At 42.8% G+C, this 24,225-nt stretch overlaps 2 protein-coding genes across 7 annotated transcripts in view; both read left to right on the forward strand.

The window, feature by feature from the left end:
• The window catches only part of RNF19A (ring finger protein 19A, RBR E3 ubiquitin protein ligase), a 1,069,816-nt gene that overhangs the window by 698,326 nt on the left and 347,265 nt on the right, over positions 1-24,225 (forward strand). The window lies entirely within an intron of this gene.
• Positions 1-24,225, forward strand: part of SNX31 (sorting nexin 31) — an 87,087-nt gene that overhangs the window by 51,029 nt on the left and 11,833 nt on the right. For all 6 annotated transcript variants that reach the window (XM_085021996.1, XM_085021997.1, XM_021089041.2 and 3 more), the window contains 3 exons: positions 8,915-9,007; positions 14,633-14,836; positions 21,974-22,087. In XM_085021996.1, coding sequence (XP_084878122.1) covers positions 8,915-9,007; positions 14,633-14,836; positions 21,974-22,087 — 411 coding nt within the window. The remainder of the gene's footprint in view (positions 1-8,914; positions 9,008-14,632; positions 14,837-21,973; positions 22,088-24,225) is intronic.

The following is a 24,225-nucleotide window of genomic DNA, read 5'->3' on the forward strand; positions in this document are numbered from 1 at the left end:
ATGTGTTGCGTCTAATTGAAATTTAAAATTACTTTGAAAAGTTTGTCCTAGGATTCTGCATGGAATGGGATTTATTACTTACATGGGCAAAGACTGAGTGGCAGGATTTCTTTTTATATTGGAAAAGCAGATGTTCATCTTTGGAGAAATGACCACAGCTCCATGTTCCATATTTCCTGGCAAAGCAACAATCAAGTGCTTTATGTTCCCAGAGAGAGAAAACCACTCTGTTTTATACTAAGCTTAAGCAAAAGGACTGCCTAGCACAGGCTGAGCAGTGCCACTGAAGGTGCAAGAAATTGCCAAATGCCTCAGAAGAAATGAAAGCAGTTCCCAGCTTGGAGAGACTGGTGTGAGCAGTTCATGCCCACACAGGACTGCCACGTGGCCCTGTCATCATTGAATTGCAGTGTTTTTTCTTAGTTTCACACAGAAACATGGTATCGTAAAATCAACAGGATCTTCAGTTTGGCAAAAGACAGCATCATTTGCGTGTAAACTTCCCCCACTAGACCACCAGCCTCAGTCAGGGACCTTGGCTTTTTCGACACGAGGCAGGGAACCTGGGTGCATGACTGAGCAGACACAGCCCCAGCAGCCTTAATGTCGCAGGAGAAGTCACAACCATAATACCCATTTCTCCTTAGGTGACTTTTTAAGAGACCCAAGGCCATTTTGTAAATAATTTCCACAAACCTCTTCTAAATTCTCAGAAGGCAAATCAATCCATTAAGCATTAAATGTTTAATATTCACTGTTGCATTTATATGGCTAGAATCTAGTTCTGAGCTTATCTCATATCCGACTTCGGTCCATGCACAATCATGTTCAGTGTATTTATACCCCTATTACCTGAGCTGGAACATAATTTACTGTCTCAAATGTTTACTGAGGCACAGCGCTGTTGTATCCTTGCTGTTATGATACATTATTAGTTGTGTCTGGTTTGCTGTCCTTGGTTGAGAATGCATCACCTAATTCTAATATTGTTTCGGTGGCAGGGTTTCCAGGGATACAGTGTAGTGAGAATGAGGAACCACGAACACTGTAATCTGCTTTTTATCTGTCTTCCTTAAGGAGTTGTAATGTCCTTCAATAAGGACTTTCATGAAGGTCGCAGAGAGATATCAATGGTATTTCCTCTGCTTATAGCTGGGGAAGAGAGAGCTTCATGCAAAGCATACTGCATTGCAGTTTCAAAAATGCATGCTGTCCTTTGCTCTGTTACTGGCTTTGCACATGACCTTGGGCCAGTCACTTCATCCTTCTGGAACTGGAACGACAGCATCTCCTGTGAAGCAGTGAGACAACTAGGTCTCTAAGTTTTCTCCCAGCTTTAATGGACTGTTAGTCAAACCTTAGCTCTTTGCCTGGCAAAGACTTCAAAAAGCTGTAATTGATGTTGTAATAACCTGTGCCATTATTATTCCTTGAATTTGAGCAGAGGTAGTGAGATTCAAAACACAGCCCAAAGCCATCAGACGGGAAGGAACCATAATTGCTGCCTCCTTTAGGGAGCCTTCCTTGGCTCCTTTGCCGGAGTTCCCATCGTGGCATAGTGGAAACGAATCCAACTAGGAACCATGAGGTTGTGGGTTCGATCCCTGGCCTTGCTCAGCGGGTTAAGGAGCCAGCATTGCCGTGAGCTGTGGTGTAGGTCACAGATGCGGCTCAGATCTGGTGTTGCTGTGCCTCTGGCATAGGCCGGCTGTGGTGTAGGCCAGCAGCTACAGCTCCAATTAGACCTCTATCCTGGGAACCTCCATATACCACAGGTGCAGCCTTAGAAAAGACAAAAAAGAAATGAAAAAAAAGAAAATGCCTCTTCCCTCTCTGTTCCCACAGTATTTTGTTACCCCCTCCATTATTGTACTCCCCCGCCCCTGCCAGTGTTGTGGATACTGGTTCATGTACTTATCTCTGCATGGCCAAGGGCAGAGACTGTCCTGGGTGCCTAGGATATGTGAGTGAGGGAGAAGCAATCATCCTTTAAAAATTAAAAAAAAAAGTTTCCGTCCTGGTGCAGCGGAAACAAATCCGACTCATATCCATGAGGATGTGGGTTTGATCCCTGGCCTTGCTCAGTCGGTTGGGTACCCTGGGAACTTCCATTTGCCAAGGGTGAGGCCCTGAAAAGCAAAAAAAAAGTGAATGTAGGGGTTCCCACTGTGGTGCAATGGGTTCAGAATTCAACTGCAGCATCTCAGGTAGCTGCAGAGGCATGGGTTCTATCCCCTGCCTGGCACAGTGGGTTAATGGATCTGGTGATGCAGCAGCTACAGTGTAGGTCGCAGCAGTGGCTCAAGCTCAGTCCCTGATGCATACTTCTGTATGCCGGTGGTGTGGCCATTTTTAAAAAAAGTGAATGCAAAAAGTCCTCATGAGTTCTGATGAGTCATGATGCCATCATAATTAACTGAGAAGGGATATTCTTGCTTTTCCTAAAGCAGGTGTGCCAAATGGTGTCCCAGGAGCCAAGTGGATCCCCACAGGCTATCTCCTTCCTTCTTTTTAAAAATTTCTGTGATATTGGAGTTCCCATTGTGGCACAGGAACCATGACTAGGAACCATGAGGTTGCAGGTTTGATCCCTGGCCTTGCTCAGTGGGTTAAGGATCCTGCGTTGCCATGAGCTGTGGTGTGGGTTGCAGACGCAGCTTGGATCCCACGTTGCTGTGGCCCTGGCGTAGGCTGGCAGCTACAGCTCTGATTAGACCCCTAGCCTGGGAACCTCCATGTGCTGCGGAAGTGGCCCTAGGAAAGGCAAAAAGACCCCCCCCAAAAATATATATTATATTTCTGTGACATTAAACAAAACAGAAGATTGCCTATAAAAGTATAAATTTCTGGATTTTCTAAAAAATATTGAAGACTTAGTCCATTCTGGGTCTACATTTCAGCAGGGCCACCACTGGCCTATCTGTACTTTATGCAGTTTAAAAAAGGTGCCCCTTCTTCCAGGCCCTGCATCAGGGCTTGCAGCTTGGAAAGGGGAGCATGGGGTGACCATCTGCTTTCTAGGACCCCTGTGGCCCAGTGCCCTTGCACAGGCCCAGCCTGCTCAGGCATCCCTGGCCTTGCTCGGCTCTGCCTCAGCCACCTGGAGCCAAGTGTCTGATACCTTATTTAAAAAGGCACGCGCTGTCCATTTCTCACTACTGTCGGCTCTGCCGAGGGCACTAGAGGATGTGTGCTTGAGGCTCATGAAAACTATGACTGATGTGATTTCATGCAATTTAAACAATTAGGTTCTGCATGAGTCTCCATCAGCCAGTCTTCAGGGAACCATATAACTGAGTAGAGACATTTGTCTCAACTTGAGTCTGTTGTCTGGAGTGAGGTATTGTGTATCATACATTTGAGTGATGACTTGTGAAGTCATAATCAGGGTCAAAGATCTTCAGAGTCGTAAAACAAAAACTGTTATGTTACCTCTCCTGGAGGACATTTAAATCTGTGTTGAGAGTCCCAGGTCCTCTAATGATGGATATATCTTTGGTTGGTACTTGTCTGCTTACTGCCATGACTGCTGTTTACCTTGTATATTTAGCCATGTTTCCCTTGGACATCGTTGCCCTATTCTAATAGTCCTTACAAGGCTCTAATAGCAAGTAGAATTCAAGAAAGAAAAGGTGTTTGATTTTTCACACCTATTCTGATTCTATTCTGATATGGTATCTAGGTTCAGTGGGTTTTTTTGTTTTGCTTTTGTTTTTGTTTTTTTGTCTTTTTAGGGCTGCACCTGCAGCATATGGAGGTTCCCAGGCTAGGGGTCTAAGAGCTGCATCCACCAGCCTATGCCACAGCCACAGCAATGCAGGATCCGAGCCACGTCTTCAACCTACACCACAGCTCACGGCAATACTGGATCCTTAACCCACTGAGCGAGGCCAGGGATCGAACCTGCAACCTCATGGTTCCCAGTCAGATTCATTTCCGCTGCGCCACAGTGGGAATCCTGTTTTGGTTTTGTGTGTGTGTGTGTGTGTGTGTGTGTTTTAATGGCCACACTCACAGCATATGGAAATTCCCAGGCCAGGGATCAACTCTAAGCCACAGCTGTGACCAATGCCAGGTCCTTTAACCCGCTGTACACAACCTGAGCCGCTGCAGTCAAATGCTTAACCCACTACACCACAGCGGGAACTCCCTAGGTTCAGTTTTGAGAACAGTTGGCAATAAGGAGAAATTCTTGGGGTGGGTAGCTGTCTACCTGGTCAGAATTCAGTGTCTTGGGCAATGAGAAGAGGACTCGATGGATGGAGTGGTCAGATCTGGGTTTTAATCCAACTCTTGCTACTTACTTTCTGGGTCATCTTGAAAGTCATAACCTCTTAGACCTCGATTTTTACCCCTCTGTAAAATGGGGGTGAATGCTTCTTATCCACAGAATAGTTTGGAAAAAGTCAATGAGAAAACTTATCTAAAACAGGTCCTCAAAAAACAGTGTTTTTCTTCTCCTCTCTAGACCCATCTCCTTTCCCCAAGCTAAATAGCAATGGCAAACATTGATTCAGTTTTACTTTCTGCCCTTGGAGGAAAGGTGTAAGCTGTCTCTCATATCCCTGAAGGGCATAAGAGAAACTCTTGCATTCAGACTTAGATACAAGTAAGTGCCTGATAAGTAACATAGAATGATTTGTGGTTTTGCTGGATGTTAAGACAGCAGACAAGATACACTGAGGTAAAGGACTCAGGGTCTTCCCTTGAGGGGTTAACAGTCTAACTGAGGACCTATGGAAATCTCTTTCAGTGTGTGATGTCACCATAGCACAGGCTAAGTACATGCAAGTACATGCAGCGGATGAGATGGAAAGCTAATCTCAGAGCCTCCCCTGGGGCCAGGTGGGCTAAAGGGGAAGGGAGGCTGGGGGCCCGGAGGAGAAGGGGGGATCACAGAAACAGTTGCCAAAGGCTTTAGGACAATCCAGAGGGCAGTTGTCTTCCAGTGATTTCTGCCTTTGAGACCAGTGTTCTGTTTAACCCTGTGGTGCAGATTAGGAAACAGACTTGAGCAGCCCATCAGGGAGTTGGGAGTTCGGGAACACTTGCTGATAGCAGTTCCCCAAAGCTGAGCAAACAGGGCCTAGCAATGTAGTCACTTAAATTTTTTTTTTTCTTTTTACAGCCACACCTGTGCCGTATGGAAGTTCCCAGGCCGGGCATCAAATTGGAGCTGCAGCTGCCGGCCTACACCACAACCACAGCAACACTAGATCTGAACCGCATCTGTGACCTATACTGTAGCTTGTGGCAATGCCAGATCCTTAACCTGCTGAGCAAGGCCAGGGATTGAACCTGTATCCTCACAGAGACAACGTTGGGTCCTTAACGCCCTAAGCCACTGGGGAGGGAACTCCTTTAATTGTTTTTGTTGTTGTTGTTGTTGTTGTTGTAAAATTTTTTTTATTACTCAATGAATTGTATTACATTTATAAGTATACAACGGTCATCACAATCCAGTTATAGCATTTCCATCCCAAACCGCCAGCCCGTCCCCCCATCTCCCATCTGTCTCCTTTGGGAACCATAAGTTTTTCAAAGTCTGTGAGTCAGTATCCGTTCTGCAAAGCAGTTCATTGTGTCCCTTTTTTAGATTCCACATGTAAGTGATGTAGCATTTGACGTTGGTGTCTTGCTGTCTGACTGACTTCTCTTAGCATGATAATTTCTAGGTTCATCCGTGTTGCTGCAAATGCCACTGTTTCTTTTTTTTTTTTAATGACTGAGTGATATACCATTGTGTATATGTTCACATCTTCTTGATCCACTCCTCTGTCGCTGGACATTTAGGTTGTTTCCATGTCTTGGCTATTGCATATAGTGTTGCAGTGAACACTGGAGTACATGTGTCTTTGCGAGTCGTGGTTTTCTCTGGATAGATGCCCAGGAGTGGGATTGCTGGATCAAATGGTAGTTCTATGTTTAGTTTTCTGAGGAATCTCCATACTGTTTTCCACAGTGGTTGCACCAATTTACAATCCCACCAACAGTGTACTAGGGTTCCTTTTTCTCCACACCCTCTCCAGCACTTGTTGTCTGTAGACTTTCTGATGATGGCCATTCTGGCTGGTGTAAGGTGGTATCTCATAGGGGTTTTGACTTGCATTTCTCTAATGATTAGTGATGTTGAACATCTTTTCATGTGTTTTTTGATCATCCATATGTCTTCTGTGGAGAATTGTCTGTTTAGATCTTCAGCCCATTTTTTGATGGGTTTGGTGTAGAGCTGCAGAAGGTGTTTATAAATTTTAGAGATTAATCCCTTGTCAGTCTCTTCATTTGCAAAGATTTTCTCCCATTCTGTGGGTTGTCTTTTCGTTTTGTTTAGGGTTTCCAGGGCTGTGCAGAAACTTTTAAGTTTAATAAAGTCCATTTGTTTATTTTTGTTTTTATCATCATTACTCTAGGAGATGGATCTGAGAAGATGTTGCCATGGTTTATGTCGAAGAGTGTTTGGCCAGTGTTTTCCTCTAAGAGTTTTATAGTATCTGGTCTTATATCTAGGTCTTTAATCCATTTTGAGTTTATTTTTGTGTATGGTGTTAGAAGTATCCTAATTTCATTCTTTTACATGTGGCTGTCCAGTTTTCCCAGCACCACTTATTGAAAGGGCTGTCTTTTCTCCATTGTATCTTCTCACCTCCTTTGTCATAGATTCCTTGCCTATAGGTGTGTGGGAAAATTTGTTTTCATCTTATGAACATATCAAAGATGGAAGAGCTCAAAAACACGATTACCCCAAATCTTAAATCAACTTACACATAAACTCTTAATATTTTGGTGTGTTTATTTCATATACTATATTTCACTGATACGCACATCCATTTTCTTTCTTTCTTTTTTGGTCTCTTAGGGCCGTACCTGGGGCATGTGTAGTTTCCCAGGCTAGGGGTGCAATCAGAACTGTAGCTGCCGGCCTACGCCACAGCAATGCCAGATCTGAGCCAAATCTGCAATCTGCACCACAGCTCACCACAACATTGGATCCTTAACTCACTGAGCGAGGCCAGGGATCGATGGATGTTAGTCAGATTCGTTTCCACTGAGCCATGACAGGAACTCCCACATCCATTTTCTTGATTCATAAGTATGCATACAAGGTCTTTGGGGTTTTGTTTTATATAAATATAAATACACACACACATACACACATATATTTTTTGTTCTATAAAACTCAGGATCTACTACTACTATACCCTTTTTAACGTGACATTTTTCATGTATCAATATGTCACAGACTTTTCCCATGTTTTTTGTTATTCTGTATAATCTTAAACGATAGCTTAACCTATTACTCAGTTGTATCCAAACTCAATTACCTATTTTGGTGCATAATAGTACCTATTTCTTAGGGTGGGTGCGAGGATTGACTTTTCTTTAGGGGTGGGGGAGAGGCCACTGAAATCATAGAAATTTACTCTCAGTTCCACAGGCCAGAAGTCTGACAACAAGTTGCTGGCAGGGCCGTGTTCGCTCCGAAAGTGCTAAGGGAGTTTCTATTCCTTGCCTCTTCCATCTTCTGGTGCCTCTCAGCTTTCCTTGGCTGGAATGCTGCTCATCCATTAGAAAAAGATGAAATCCTGCCATTTGTGACAACATGGATGGTCTTTGAGAGTATTTGGCTGAGTGAAATAAGCCAGATAGAGAAAAAACAAATGCCATGTGATTTCACTGAAATATAAATTAAATGATAAATAAACAAGTAATAAAATAATGTAAATGAACACATCGAACCACACAAAAACAAACACGTGGATACAGAGAACCAATTAGTAGTCACTGGGGGTGAGTGGGGAGGAGGCGGGATAGACTTTTGTTTTAGAGCAGTTCAAACATTGCCTGCCACATAGTCCGCACGCTGCTTGTGTTTGCCACTATTCGTAGTTGAAATGTTTTCAACATTGCAAACAGTAGTAGTAACAGCCTTACCAATACATCTTCCCTGTGTCTATGTTTATCATTCCTGTAGGTGCTTTTGAATTTATATGCCAGATCTCCTCCATGAAGTTGTACCAGTTTCAGTTGCATTAGATCCGTATGAAACTTCCTCTTTCTCCAAACTCTCGCCAACTCCAAATATTATGTATTTTTTCAGTCTTTGCCAAGTTGAGAGGCCAAAACATTCTTTGATGACTAGTGAGGTTCGATACATATTTTTCCTGTGAAATTCCTTTTTATTGATGGCTAATACATAGCCTTTGTCCATTTTCCTCTTAGGGATGTTTACATTTTTTTATTATTGCTTTACGTAAAAAAGATTAACTCTTTGCCACATGTCATGCAGTCATTTCCCCTGGTTTGCCGTTTGCTTCATATTTTGTCCCTTGGTGGTTTTTATATAGAAGTTTTAATATTTTTATGTAATTATATAATCATTTATATGACATTTTGTCTTTGTGTCTTAGATATTTTCCATCCCAAGATGAGATAAAAATATGTCCCTTTTATTTTCTTCTAGTTCTTTTATGGTTTTTTACATTTGAATCTTTGATCTCTCTGGGTTTATTTGATAGGATGATGTAGGGTAAGAGCTAACTTTATTTTCTTTCCCAGGTACTGTCACCTGTCCCCAAACCCTTGAGCAATTGCTTCTCATATCCAACTAATTTAAAAAATGATCTTCAGGAGTTCTCTGGTGGCCTAGCAGTTAAGAATCTGGTGTTGTTACTGCTGTGGCTAGGGTCACTTTGCTATGGCATGGGTTCGATCCCTGGCCTAGGAACTTCCACCCTCCAAGGGCACATTAAAAAAAAAAAAAAAAAAAAAAAAAAAAGGAACCCTTATAACATGCTAAATCCTCATATATGTCCACTTGGGTCTGTTTTTATAGCCTTTCATGCACAAGTATGTTTTTGTCAGATTAATTAATTTCCTTTATGTTTGCTAATTTTATTACTTATATTGTTTGAAGGCAATACAGGACATAAAAAAAGAATGGGCCAAACCCACAGCGGTGCAGAGGCAGAAATTAGAAGCTCTCCAGAAAGAAGACAACCAAACAAAGGTGAATGAAATATTGCACCAAGAGGAATCTCTTGGAAGGGAGTGAAAGAAATGTATTGCAATTGAGCTGTTTTTGTAATTTATAAACCCATCAAGCACTAAAAATCAGGCTCTTTTAAAAATGAGAATACCTTCATTGATTTTCCTTTTCATTAAGTTAATAAAGGCTTATTGTTTAAAGGTTTTAAAAAAATACAGGCAGTATATTGTGAGTCCTTTGCCAAGTTCATTAATAAAGACCCTCAGCATTATTTTTAATGACACAGAGTATTCCATTTTATGATTGTTATCATTTAGCTAGCCAATTTCCTCTTATCGGAAGTCAGGTTATTTCCAGGATTTGCTGCTATAAATCACTTTGGCAGCAAGCACCATGAGGCCCACGACTAAGTCTAATTTATACACACCCCGTGCGGTTCCAGCACCTGGGATGGTTCCTGGCTGAAGGTCCCTGAACATGGCAGCCAACATCCTCTGTCTTTGAATACATGTTCTATTATTCTTGAGGATATATTTCTAAATATCCATCTTGAAAACTTCCATAAAGATGGTACCAACTGACCTAACCTTTGTCCTCAAGCAATATATTTAAGTCTGACACATGAGGCATATTTTAACAGAAGAAAAGGCCTTTGCTTCATTGTGTTGTCTTTTTTTTTTTTATCCTTCATGCTTTGCCAATGTTCACTACCAAAGCACTGATTTTGAAGAAAATGCAAGCAAAATGTAGAGGATTCATTTATACTAAGCTTGATGTAAAAAGGTATCCATGAAAGTCTATGATATTTTGAGAATTTTATTGATGAGGTGCAAAAAAGGAGAAAGCACATACTGTTATGATTTAGTATTTCCCCCCTTGGTATTCCATCACAGCTTTGACACGGAAATTTCGGAGTTTGATTTCTCTGTGAATTTGTAAATGTTTATAATTACAGGTTCTATTTTGATAGATAGCATGTTGCTGCTACTTTGGGTTTTGTTTGTTTGATGAATGGATGGATGGATGGATGGATGGATGGATGGATGGATGGATGGATAGATGTCTTTTTAGGGCTGCACCCATGGCATATGGAGGTTCCCAGGCTAGGGGTCCAATTAGGCCTACAGCTGCCAGCCTAGGCAACAGCCACAACACCACCAGATCTGAGCCGTGTCTGCAATGCATGCCACAGCTCATGGCAACGCTGGATCCTTAACCCACTGAGCGAGACCAGGGATCGAACCCTCAACCTCATGGTTCCTAGTAGGATTTGTTTCCACTGCACCACGATGGGAATTCTTGCTGCTACTTTGGATACAATGACCAATGTTCAGGACATTTCTGCTCTGTAGACATTTTAATTTTGTAAGAATATTGTTTTTAACCATCCTGCTGTGCTCTGCCAAAATTTTTATTTCTATTTTTTGCTACACAACAAATTGTATTTTCTATGTTGACTGTTTTCATTTTATCCTACTGTTTTGATGGTAGTCTTTAAAAAATACTTTTGAGTGCATGAATTTAGTACTCTAGATTTTCTTTGCATTTTGTTCAAAATCAATGCTTTAGTGGTGAGCCAAATCTAAAGAATAAAAAAGTAGGAGTTCCCGTCGTGGCTCAGTGGTTAACGAATCTGACTAGGAACCATGAGGTTGCGGGTTCGATCTCTGGCCTTTCTCAGTGGGTTAAGGATCCGGCATTACTGTGAGCTGTGGTGTGGGTTGCAGACGCAGCTCGGATCCCACGTTGCTGTGGCTCTGTTGTAGGCCGGTGGCTACAGCTCTGATTAGACCCCTAGCCTGGGAACCTCCAAATGCCACGGGAGCGGCCCAAGAAATGGCAAAAAGACAAAAAGATTTAAAAAATAAAATAAAATAAAAGAATAAAAAAAGAGTAAAAATATAACACAACAAAGCAGAGGCCGTATCTTTTTAAAAAATATGCCTTGTTTTTTATATATACCGCTTCAGGACAGGGTATGTGTGAATTTTTTTCTTCATCTAAAAAAAAGAAAACAACCACCATTATTCGAGTTAAGGGATTTTCTCTTGAAGCATCTAAGAACACTGCTATAAAACCAGCATTACTTGTGGAATGCCCTGGTGGCGCACCGGCTTGGGTTGCTGTCATGGCATGGGTTCGATCCCTGGCCCAGGAACTTTTGTGTGCTGAAAGTATGGTTAAAAAAAGAGAGGGGTGGGGAGAGAGGGAGAAAGGGAGAGAGAGAAAAGAAAAAACCAGCATTAAGTGTTTGTGAAGTTCTCTACTAATGGAGTCAACACATTAACAGGTATTGCTTTACTTTATGTACATGGACAAGAAAACTTGGAATTAAAAATGAGGGAAATTAACTTAAAGGAGCAGTCATTTGATCTAAATCAGAGAGACGCTAACTACAGCCCATGGGCCAATGTTTATATAAATAAAGTTTTATTGGCACACAGCCATGCTTGTTCACTTATATATCGTCAAAGGCTACTTTTGTGCTAGGGCGGTAGAGGTAAGTAGTTGCAGTAGAGCCCATAGCCCACAAAGTTGAAAATATTTACTATGTGGCTCTACAGAAAAGTTTGCCAAACCCTGATCTAAATGAAAATACAGAAACCTACCTTCAGCAGTTATACATATTCAATTATCTTTTTCAGGTACAATCTTCTTAAAAGAACTAATTTTCAAGTAGATAATCCTTTCAGCTTTCTGTCTTCTGTTTTTATACAGTCAGTAATATCAGTGCACCCCCTTCGAATGGTAAATGCCAGCCAGCATTTTGAGCAAGTTCTTTACTCACCACCAACTTTCTCAAGCAATAGAGCTTAACTTTTTTTTTTTTTTTTTCCTTTTTAGAGCCGCATCTGCAACATATGGAAGTTCCCAGGCTAGGGGTTAAATCAGAGCTGCAGCTGCCAGCCTCCGTCACAGCCACAGCAACACCAGATCTGAGCCACATCTATGACCTACACCACAGCTTGAGACAATGCCAGATCCTTAACCCACTGAGTGAGGCCAGGGATGGAACCTGCATCCTCATGGATACTAGCCGGGCTAGTATCATCTATACATCCTCATCGATACATTTGGATACTATATCCTCATAGTCTCATGGATGCATCCTCTTGGCTACTACAGGAGCTCTGTGGAGCTTAACTTTTAATTAAGCAAATACTTTCATCTCTTTTAAAGAACTGCAGTCATGACTTCATACCAGATCTTTTTTAAAGTATTACCAAAGAATAAAATTGACAATTACAGACTTAATTGTCAATAATAATAAATGAGAACTTTTGCAGTAAGAGCCATGAAACTACTCCATATGCTGTGTGGCAAGATGATTCAGTCCCTGTCCCTACCCCACACAGGTAGCATCTACTCCCAACCTGTCATTTCTTTTTTCTTTTCTTTTTTTTCTTTTTTTTTTTTTTTTTTTTTTTTTGTCTTTTTGCCTTTCCTAGCACTGCTCCCACGGCTTGTGGAGGTTCCCAGGCTAGGGGTCTAATCGGAGCTGTAGCTGCCGGCCTACACCAGGGCCACAGGAATGCAGGATCCGAGCCTCGTCTGCAACCTACACCATAGCTCATGGCAACGCCAGATCCTTAACCCACTGAGCAAGGCCAGGGATCGAACCTGCAACCTCATGGTTCCTAGTTGGATTCATTAACCACTGAGCCACGACGGAAACTCCCAACCTGTCATTTCTTTTTTTTTTTTTTTTGTCTTTTTTGTTGCTGTTGTTGTTGCTATTTCTTGGACCGCTCCCGTGGCATATGGAGGTTCCCAGGCTAGGGGTTGAATCGGAGCTGTAGCCACCGGCCTACGCCAGAGCCACAGCAACTCGGGATCCGAGCCGCGTCTGCAACCTACACCACAGCTCACGGCAACGCCGGATCGTTAACCCACTGAGCAAGGGCAGGGACCGAACCCGCAACCTCATGGTTCCTAGTCGGATTCATTAACCACTGAGCCACGACGGAAACTCCCAACCTGTCATTTCTGATGCTTCCCACTGACCCAAAGGGAGGCCTGGTAGCTTAATAACCCCCTAGGTTGAATGGATGGGCTGTAGCACAGTGAGCTGGTCCAACATGTAGCCAGAAGGGACAGTAACCTGGGATCCTTCTGCTACCTGGTACTAAGCCTCAACTGCCAGCACATTTCCCTTTATCAGAGAGCACTCTGTGTAGCCCTTGAAAGGGAGGGGTACGTTACTGTTACCTTGCTTCAGGGAAGGATTGGCAAAGAGCCCGTTGTCACTGGGTGGTAAAAAGAGAACCCTTGTCTGAACACGCATCTCACACCCCGTCAGGCAGGACCATGGTGAAGCCCAGAAGAACAAGGTGGAGGTCACCAAACTGATATCTGGTTACTTGAATGCAGTTATTAATAATCACCTTGTTAAAAAAATGAAAAGTCCATGGGAGTTCCCGTTGTGGCTCAGTGGTTAACAAATCTGATTAGGAACCATGAGGTTGCGGGTCTGATCCCTGGCTTTGCTCAGTGGGTTAAGGATCTGGCGTTGCTGTGAGCTATGGTATAGGTCAAAGACATGGCTCGGATCCCGTGTTGCTGTGGCTCTGGCGTAGGCTGGTGGCTACAGCTCCAATTGGACCCCTAGCCTAGGAACCACCATATACCATGGGAGTGGCCCAAGAAATAAAAAAAGAAAAGAAAAAAAGAAAAGAGAAAGAAAAGTCCTCAGTAGACGGATGGATGCCAGGACCCCGGGTGTGAACTACAGTTGTCCTCTGTTCTTAAGTAGCATCAGAAGCAGAGGGGAAAACTAAGCCTTAAATGTCACCTAAAGTGTTCCCTTGATGATTTTGAGCTGTGGAACTCCGCTTAGAGAACAGACTCTCTTGCTCTCATTGCATTGCCATTTCTAAGGCCTCTGTCTCTGACAGTTAATACTACCAGCATATAAATATAAACTCCTTTCCTCCTACATGGATCTCAGTTTTTAAAAACACAACACAACATCTTATTTTATTTTGGGGGTTTGTTTTTCTTTCTTCTTCTTTTTAATGTGACATCTGTAGCATATGGAAGTTCCCGGGTTAGAGGTTGAATCAAGAGCTGCAGCTTCTGGCCTATGCCACAGCCACAGCCACAGCCACAGCCACGCCAGATCCAAGCTGCATCTGTGACCAACGCTGTAGCTGGCAGTAACACTGGATCCTTAACCCACTGAGTGAGGCCAGGAATTGAACCCACATCCTCATGGATACTAGTCAGGTTTTTAACCCGTTTAGCCGCAATGGGAACTCCTAAAACACAGCGTTTTATTGGTACACATTTTATTTACTTTGCTGCTATAATCTGCTGAGATAATCATATCTTCTCTGACTTCATTCTGCTCTTTTCTTCATTCATCATTCCCACATCAAATATTTCCATTCCCACTATAGCTGAGCTCTGCAAATGGAGCAGGGACTCAGTGGTGAATGAAGCAGGACAGGCCATGAACTTGGGCAGCCCTTATTGTTAGAGCACAAGGGGCCTTGTCTTCATTTGCATCGTCCAGAAGAAAAAGGAGCTTTCCCTCTGACTCCACTCCATGTGTTCTCTTAGAATGGCAGTGGCTTCTGACATGAGATTTTCATCTGCTTTAAGCGGTCTTTTGCTTCCTCCACCCCCTACCTCACCTTGGAGCAGTTTCTGGAGCTGTCCCGGGGGATACGGCACTATGGATACATACAGCTGGATCCCTGTACCTGTGACTACCCAGAACCGGGCTGTGGGGCCCTCCTGTCTGTCGGCAATAACGAGATCAGCTGCTGCGTAACCCTGCCCGATAACCAGACCCAGGACGTCATTTTCCAGATGAACAGAGTGAAGTGCTGGCAGGTGACCTTCCTTGTGAGTAACTTGGCACCTTACCCATGATTGTAAAGCTTCCACCTATGATTTTAAAACCTAGGGTTCTTGGATGACAACATCGTTGCTGGGGAGACAGGTTTGCCGTTTGAATTGGTACATGGAGGGGACTAGCATCTGAGCCTCAGGGAGCATCACCTAGTGGTAAAATCTGTCTCTTATCTGGGACTCATTCCCCATCCATTGTAGCAGAGACACCCATCTTCCCACCTCTCAGTTGTAGGCTTCTCTGCTGCTTGAAGGGTATCTAAAGCAATAACAACGTCTAGAAATAACAGCTACCATTTATTGATCACTGAATATGTACTCAATATGGACAAGATCTCTATAGCCCATTAGAGCTATTCTTTTCTCTCTCTCTCTCTCTCTCTCTCTCTCTCTTTTCTCTTTCTTTTTTGTTCTTTGGCTGCCCTGGGCATGCGAAGTTCCTGGGCCAGGGGTCAGACCTGAGCCATAGTTGTGACCTACGCCACAGCTGCGGCACTGCCAGATCTTTAACCCACTATGCCGGGCCAGGGATCGAACCTGCATCCCAGGGTTCTAGAGATGCCGCTGCCAATCCCATTGCACAGTGAGAACTCCCATCACAGCTGTTCTTAAGGGTCCCTGGCATCATACCTACACTGCCATCTCCTCCCAAGAGAAGCCCTTCTGATCAGACTTACTGAGTGCCTGCTTTGTGCCAGGTACTGTGCTGGCCAGTGTGTCTTAACTATAACCCAGTGAGCTAAGAGGGGTTTCCTTTACACAGACAATGGAGGTTAACTAGTAGAGGACAGAGGCTCCTAGAGCAACTGTGACACCCAGTTGCTGAATCCATGAAACCCATGGGGGTTTTTTTAGTTGGCTTGATCCTAAGCCTGTCTGTAGCATTTGATACTGTCACCCATGTCTTCCTTTTCAAAACTCCCCCTGCCTTCTCCCCTAATTTTGTGGGTTTCTTCTCCCCCTGACCATTCCTGAAATGCTGGTGTTTCCTGGGGTTCCATTTCTAGCATCTTCCTCTGCATATTCCCTGAAATCAGTTAACCAGATGACCGTCAGAAGGCCCATATTTCCTACTGCATTCTTGACGGTTTTACCAAGAGTTTTTGCCTTTTCCCACCCCAGACTCATGCTTGCCCTCTCATGCCCACCCTAGGGTTCTTTCTTCTGTGCCTTCTACCTTAGTAAAGGGGACTTCCCACCCATTAAATGCCAAACCAGCAAGCTTGAAGTCATCTCTGACTTTTTTCTCTTTCTTTACACTTAAAAAAAAATTGCAGTATAGTTAATTTACAACTATTAATTTACAGCTATTTAATTTACAGCTATTCAGTTATATATGTGTATGCTTTTTCTGATTATTTTCCATTATAGGCTATTACGAGATGGTGAATATAGTTCCCTGTGCTATAGGGTAGGTCGTTATTGGTTATCTCTTTTATATATGGTTGTGTGTATCTATTAATCCCAAATTCTGAATGTATCCCCCCCTACCCCCACAGCTTACATATTTTTTTCTTTTGGTAATTTTATTTTTTTATTTTTTTTGTTTTATATAATGATTTTTTTTTCCATTATAGCTGGTTTACAGTGTTCTGTCAATTTTCTGCTGTACAGCGTGGTGACCCAGTTACACATACATGTATGCTTTCTTTTTTCTCACATTATCATGCTCCATCATAAGTGACCAGACATAGTTCCGTGCTTACCCGTTTAATTGATGATGGAGATCTGTCTATTCTATGACTCTGCTATTCTTTAAAACTTTCCCTTTCTTTCTGCCCTCACAGCTCGGTCTCAACATTTCCTGCCTGGAAGAAATCCAGCAGCCTCCTAACTCTTCTCCCTGCCCCACTGCTTCCCTCTTGAAGTCAGGAAAAACAAAAAACAAAAAACATCTCTGATTGCAGTCATTTTAAACTATGGGAACTTTTTTTGTGGCCCCAGATTTGGTCTCTCTTGAAATAGATCATGCACCTTTGAAAAGAATGTGTATGCTACCATTCTTGGGTGGAATAGTCTAAATGTCAATTATGTCAAGCTGTTGATGGTCTGCAAATCTCCTCTATCCTTATTCATTTCTTTCTACTTGTTCTATCAGTTATTAAGAGGAGGTTAAAATATTCAAATATAAGTGTAGGCTTCTCCATTTCTTTGAGTTTTGTATTTTTTCCTTCTTTACCTGCCTTCTTTTGACTAAGTGACCATTTTATGATTCCACTTTTTGCACCATTGGGTTTTTGTTTTGTTTTGGTTTTGTTTTTAGCTATACTTTTTTCTTTCTTTCTTTTTTTTCTTTTTTTTTCCTTTTCTGGCTGCCCAGCAGCGCATGGAGTTCCCAGGCCAGGAATCTGATCCAAGCTGCAGTTTCTCTCATCTTGTAGTTTTTCATTCTCTTAATAGGGTCTTTTGCAGAGCAAAACATTTTGATTTTGACAAAGCCTAATTCATCTGTTTTTCCTTTTATTTTTTGGGTGTTTTTGGGGTAGAGTCTAAGATTTCTTTGCCAAACCCTAAATCCTGATGATTTCCCCCCGCCAGGGTTTTTTTTCCTAGAGGTTTTATAGTTACATACATTTAAGTCCATGACCTATTTCGAGGTGATGTTCATATAGGGTGTGAAATTTACAACAAGGTCTCCTTTTTTGCCCATAGAAGTCCAATTGCTCCAGCACTGTTTGTTGAAAAGTCACTTTTTCTTCAATCGAATTGCTTTTGTGCCTTCATGAGAAATAAGTTGGGGAGTTCCCATCATGGCTCAGCAGTAACAAACCTGACTAGGAACCGTGAGGTTGCAGGTTCAATCCCTGGCCTTGCCTAGTGGGTTAAGGATCTGGCATTGCTGTGAGCTGTGGTGTAGGTAGCAGACTCGGCTCAGATCTGGCATTGCCATGGCAGTGCTGTAGGCTGGCAGCTATAGCTCCAATTCAACTGCTAGCCTGGGAACTACCATATGCTGTGAGTTCAGCCCTAAAAAGAAAAAAAAAAAATCAGTTGGGCATATTTGTGTGGGTCTGTTTCTGGATTCTCTCTTCTGTCCCAATGACCTTTGTGTCTATCCCTCCACCAACACCACACCGATATTCTCTTGGTTTGTAACAGTTTTATTGAGATAGAAATCACATACCATATCAAGTCTGTATGCATATCAAGTCCATATGCATATCAAGTCTACAACTCAATGGCATGCGGTATATTCAGAGTTGTGCAACCATCACCACATTCCAGTTTGCACACTTTCATCACCTCCAAAAGAAACTCCATATCCTTTATCAGTCACCTCCCTAAGACCTAAGAAATCAGTAATCTACTTTCTCTCTCTATAGATTGCCTATCCTGAACATTTCATATTAATGGCATCATATGTAATATTTGTAGCTGGTTCTTTTACTTAATGTTTCCAAGTGGTAACGTTTGTATCCATACTTATCCCTTTTATGGTCAAACAATATTCCGTTGTATGAATATACCCATTTGTCCATTGATGGATATTTGGGTTGTTTCTATCTTTTGGCTGTTATGAATTATGCTGCTGTGAACATTTGTGTACACGTTTTTATGGGATGTGGGTTTTCATCTCTCTCAAGTGTATACCTTGGAGTAGAATCGCTGGTAACTCTACCATGCGGTAACTCTGTGGTTAACTTTCTTCTCCACTTGACATCCCAACAATAGCGTATGAGGATTCTGATTTCCCACATCCTTGCCAGTCCTTGTTATTATCTGATTTTTTAAAATATTGTGGCCATTCTGATGGATGTAAAGTGGTATCTCGTTGCCATTTTATTTCAGTCTTTTTTCTCTCTGTGTTTCATTTGGGTAGTTTCCGTTGATACGGTTCAAGGGCATTGATCTTGGTCATTTTCTTCTTAGTATCTAACATGTTGTTTTCCCATTCAACATACTTTTATTTCTATTGTTGTATTTTCATCTCTGGAAGATTCATTTGTGCCTTTTACAAATACCCTCCATTTTTTTCCTTATTGTGCTGTTTTCTCTAAATTTTTGAGTTGTGGAACATGTTTAAAATGACTTAATACTCTGGTCTACTAATTCCGTCATCTCTGACATTTCTGGGTCTATTGCTGTTCATTGATTTTTTTTTTTCCTGTTTGCCAGAGCATATTTTTCTCCTACGTTGCATGCCAGGTCATTTTTTATGGTATGCTGAACATTGTGAATTTTGCATTGTTGAATCCTGGATTTTATTGTGTTTCTTTAGAGAGTATTAGGAGTTCCCATCAAGGTTCAGCAGGTTAAGAACCTGACATCTCTGTGAGGATGCAGGTTCCCTCCCTGGCCTCACTCACTGGGTTAAGGATCCAGTGTTGCCACAAGCTGAGGTGTACATTGCAGATGTGGCTCAGACCCAGCATTGCTGTGGCATAGGCCAGCAGCTGCAGCTCCAATTTAACCCCTAGCCTGGGAACTTCCATATGCCACAGGTGTGGCCTTAAAAAGAAAAAAAAAATTTAGAGTATTTTAAATATTTTAAAATAGAGTATTAGGTTTTGTTCTGGCATGCTGTTAAATTACTTGGAGATAGTTTGGTTGGTTGGTTGGTTTGGGGTTTTTTTTGGTTTTTTTTCCCCACATCTGCAGCATGTGGAAGTTCCCTGGGCCAGGGATCAAACCTGCTCTGTAGTTGTAGCCTGAGCCACAGCAGTGGCAACTCCAGATCCTTAACCCACTGTACCACGGGGAAACTTCCTGTTTTTTGAGGGTTTGTTTGTTTGTTTGTCTTTTTGCCATTTCTTGGGCGGCTCCCATGGCATATGGAGGTTCCCAGGCTAGGGGTCGAATTGGGGCTGTAGCCACCGGCCTACGCCACAGCCACAGCAACTCGGGATCCGAGCCGAGTCTGCGACCTACACCACAGCTCACGGCAACGCCAGATCCTTAACCCGCTGAGCAAGGCCAGGAATCAAACCCGCAATCTCTTAGTTCCTAGTTGGATTAATTAACCACTGAACCACGACGGGAACTCCGATCGAGGGCTTTTTTTAAGCATTCTTAAGGCAAGAGCAGTCTGGAGAACTAATTTGGCCCTTTACTCGTTTGCTACCATTCTTAGGACCCTCCATATCTTGTTTATTAAGTTCTCTCTACTCTGGTTGATAGAAGCACAAGCTATGTCCAATCTGAGCTCTTATGAGCTTTTCAAGGGTTCTTTCCCCACCGTACACAGATGTGCACGCACACTGCACATCTCCAGCCAAGCCCAAATCATTATTTAGCCAAAGGTTTGGAAGGAGCTCTCTGGTGCTGAGTAAAGCCTTTGTCTTTTGTCTTCTGCCCCACAAATTCTAACCTCGACTTCTTCAAACTTTTACCTTTTTCTCCTCAACTCAGCAATACGTCTGGGCTCTTTGAGTTTGAGTTCTCCCTCTCTGCACTGCCTCCTGGAAACTCCTCTGGGCAGTAAGCTGGGTAACTGGAGAGCTCACCTTACTTGTTTTTCTTTTCCCTGAATTAAGAGTCCCACATTATCTGTTGCTCAGTGTCTGAAAATAGCTGTTTCCCAGTTCATTTTTTATAATAATGCTGCCAGATCCATAATTCTAAAATAGCAATTTATGTTATTATCTAGCTTTTAAAATCTTTTAACAGGAGTTCCCGTCTTGGCGCAGCAAAATGAATCCGACTAGGAACCATGAGGTTGTGGGTTTAATCCCTGGTCTCACTCAGTGGGTTAAAGATCCGGCATTACCATGAGCTGTGGTGTAGGTTGCAGACGCGGCTTGGATCCGGTGTGGCTGTGGCTATGGTGTAGGCTGGCAGCTACAGCACCGATTAGACCCCTAGCCTGGGAACCTCCATATGCTGTGGGTGCGGCCCTAAATAAATAAATAAAATCTTTGAACAAATGCCTGTTGCCCTCGAGATAAAGCCCAGACTCCTTAACTTAGCTTATAAAGCCTGTTCTAACGGTAGAAACCATTTTGGTTTCTCCTGCTTTAGTGGTAAGCAGTAGAAACCTACACTCTTGGCTCTAGTGGGAACAAAAAGATTTATTGGAAGGATATGGGGTAATCCACTGATTTAAAGGAAAGGCTGAAGCAGAGGCTTAGGATCATCCGGAACCAAAGGAGCTCACGGTTTCTAGAAAGTAGGAATTCTTTATCTGGAGCTACTCTGTGGGCCTTCTGTCCTGGAATCAAATGAGGGACACAGAGAGTATGTGTCCAGTTGGCCCGAGCTTGGGGCCTGTGCCACACTGTCCAGCAGGGCAGCATTTCTTGATAGTCCCACCTAGGGAGCTTCAGTGAAGAGGGAAGGAATTCGAAACTCCAGTCCTAGAAGAAAAAGGATAGATGCTGCATAGCAAAATCACAGGCGTTTCCTACCAGGCTTTCAGGATCTGGCCCTGCTCTGCCTCTCAAAGCCTCTTTTCTCATCAGCCCTCATTCCTCACGGCCTGTGCTTCCGCCACATTCGATCATCTCCAATGTGCCAGGTTCCCTTAGGCCTCAGTGCACTGGCGCTGGTTTTTTCTTCTACCAGGAACCACTGGTCACTACTACCCCTCAAAAAACAAACAAACAAACAAAAACAAACACCATGTAGACAACAACCTTGAATAGTTTCTACTTTTTTTTTTTTTTTGCTTTGTAGAGCCACACCTGCAGCATATGGAAGTTCCCAGGCTGCAGATGCTGGCCTACACCACAGCCACAGCAATGCAGGATCTGAGCCATCTACAGCTTACACCACAGCTCATGGCAACTCCGGATCCTTAACCCACTGAGTGAGGCCAGGGATGGAACCTGCATCCTCATGGATACTAGCAGGGTTTGTAACCTGCTGAACCACAAGGGGAACTTCTGAATAGTTTCTACTTCTGCTCAGGTAACCACCTTTCCCTGTAGCCCCCTGCACCCACCCCCCTGCAAAGCTCCCTTTAGCTCCTAATCTACCTCCTGGATTAGGTGCTCATCCTCTTTACTTCCAGGGACTTATGTCTGCTACCCTTAAATTTCTTCTATCAAACTCTGATGATGACTTCCATGGCGCCTCAGAGGATTGGTCGCTTTTGGGGAAGAGGGATCGTGTCACTTGTTTTGGTATTTTACCCAGCACGTAATAGCCACTTACATTCCTACTGAATATCAACTAATGTCTCTTCCTTTGTAGGGGACTCTGCTGGATAGGGATGGGCCCCAGCAAACTCTCAACCAGAACTTAGAGCTCAGATTTCAGTACAGCGAGGGGAGTCGCTGGCAGTGGTTTGTTATTTATACCAAACAGGTGAGTTCCTAGAGCAGAGCGGGAAAAGCTTTCTTACTAAAATGTGCTCTTGCGTGCTGGGTGGACAAAGCACGTTACCCTAACCCAGCCGGAGCTGAGTACCAGAGCATGCTACACACGCTCCTTGAGGCCTGTAACACCATTTATTTTGTTTGGTTTTTGTTTTATTTGACTAGTCACCATAGTCTTCATATCAATTTGAAATGAATTTAGTTACCAAGTAATAGAAGTCTCCACTCACAGCGACTTGGACCATGGGTCAGTAAACTTTTTCCTCAAAGAACCAGATGGTAAATGTTTTAAGTTTTGAGGTCCGTGTGAGTCTCCATTGCAACTGCTCAACTCTCTTGTAGCACCAAAGCAGCCACGGACAATACCTGAACAAGTGAGTATAGCTGTGTTCCAATAAAACTTTATTTATAAAAACAAGTGAGATGGGGCTAGATTTATTTGCCAACCTCTGCTTAGACAATACATATTTTTATCATCTCCATAAGAATGAATACTGGAGGCAGATGATTAGCATCCTTATAATTCTTTTGACCTTTTCTAAGTAGATAAAACTATCCCTTTATCTGCAAAGGAAAACCTTACCCCAGTCGCCCCCCAGCAGATGTTCCATTATGCCTAATTGGCCAGAACTGGGTCACATGACCACTCCTAGCTGCAAGGGAGTCTGGAATCAAGCATTTAGCAGAGAGGAATGGTATTAAGGATCAGCTTAGAGGAAGTAGGAATCATTGCCCAGAGCCGGATACTTTGTCCTCCCCAAATCAGAGTTCTAGTATAAGGGAAGAAGGGACAGTGGCTGTTGGGTAGCTATAATTACATTTGAAATAAATTTGAAATAATTAAAATTAAAAATTCATTGGACATCTAATCTAAATGCCAAATCCAACCAAAAATTATTTTTACTGAGCTCACTTAAGCTATCTCAGCTTGGAATCAAAACTACAATTTTCTAAAAACAAAACCACAATATCAAAGTAATCTTTGTATCCATGTTATATGCACCATGAGTCCCTGGTGATCGCATTAAATTCTGTGTCCCATGAAGCATTCTGGTTTCAGGCAACCAAGGCTCCCTTTCAACTCTCTACTAGTACAGTTGTGATCAGGAGATAATAGATATCAATATCCTCTGAAAAGCACAAAGTACTAAACCAAAATCCTAGGTTAAATGGTTCCCCAGGTTCACCTTAAATATGAAACATCCTCAGGGCAATGATAGGATGGTTTACTGAAGCAAGATCTGTAGCCACTTGGAAAGACACAGAGAGATTTTGGCAGTGAAACCACCCTCTTTCCCCAGAATGCTAAGTGTAGTCGTTAAATTTTATTACAGTCTTTTAATCTAATCTGTAGCAAATGAGTTTAAGCCACTATAGAGAGGTGCAGTAAACATCCTTTTAAAGGATTCCTAGTAAGGTCTTATTTCCTTTGGCCTGTGGGTTTGTTGATGGGTACCCAAGGGTTATTTCTACAAAAGGCAGAAATGTGGCCCGTGTGCCTTGCAAATACAAAAGAAGGCTTGGGCCCCAATCCTTCCTAGGCCCTTTCAACAAAAGCGCAGTCCCTTTGTATTTAATAAACCTTACCTGGCTTATAGCAGAGTCCTCACCTACATCTCTCTGTCTATTTATAGGAATATGAAATCGGTCCACATCTTGGGGGACACCATTAAACACCTTCCTAGCTGCACTGGAGATTTGTTTGTTTGTTGTTTAACTATGTCATACCTTGGTTTTGTGTAGGTTGCATATATGCACAGATAAACAGGGTCAGTTCTTAGCTAAAACAGGGAGGCAAACTTTGCGTTTATATATAAACCCCACACCTGTGCCTCTTTTCCTTATTGGTGGCAGCCCTTTCTTCTCTCCCCCTCCCCTTTCTCTCCCCTTAAATGAAATGCAAGCCATCATGCTGTTCAGGCCTGCAAGATCTTGAAATGCTCCCTTTATTGATTGATTGATTGATTGACTGTCTTTTTAGGGCTGCACCCGTGCCACATGGAGGTTCCCCGGTTAGGGGTCGAATTGGAACTGTAGCTACCAGCCTCCTCCGCAGCCATAGCAACGTGGAATCCGAGCCATGTCTGTGGCCTACACCACAACTCACAGCAACACTGGATCCTTAAC

Source organism: Sus scrofa, chromosome 4, assembly GCF_054392235.1.
Source record: "Sus scrofa isolate SSC_HxYL_T2T_F1_AM1 chromosome 4, Sscrofa_HxYL_maternal_Yorkshire_Landrace_v2.0, whole genome shotgun sequence".
NCBI lineage: Eukaryota > Metazoa > Chordata > Mammalia > Artiodactyla > Suidae > Sus > Sus scrofa.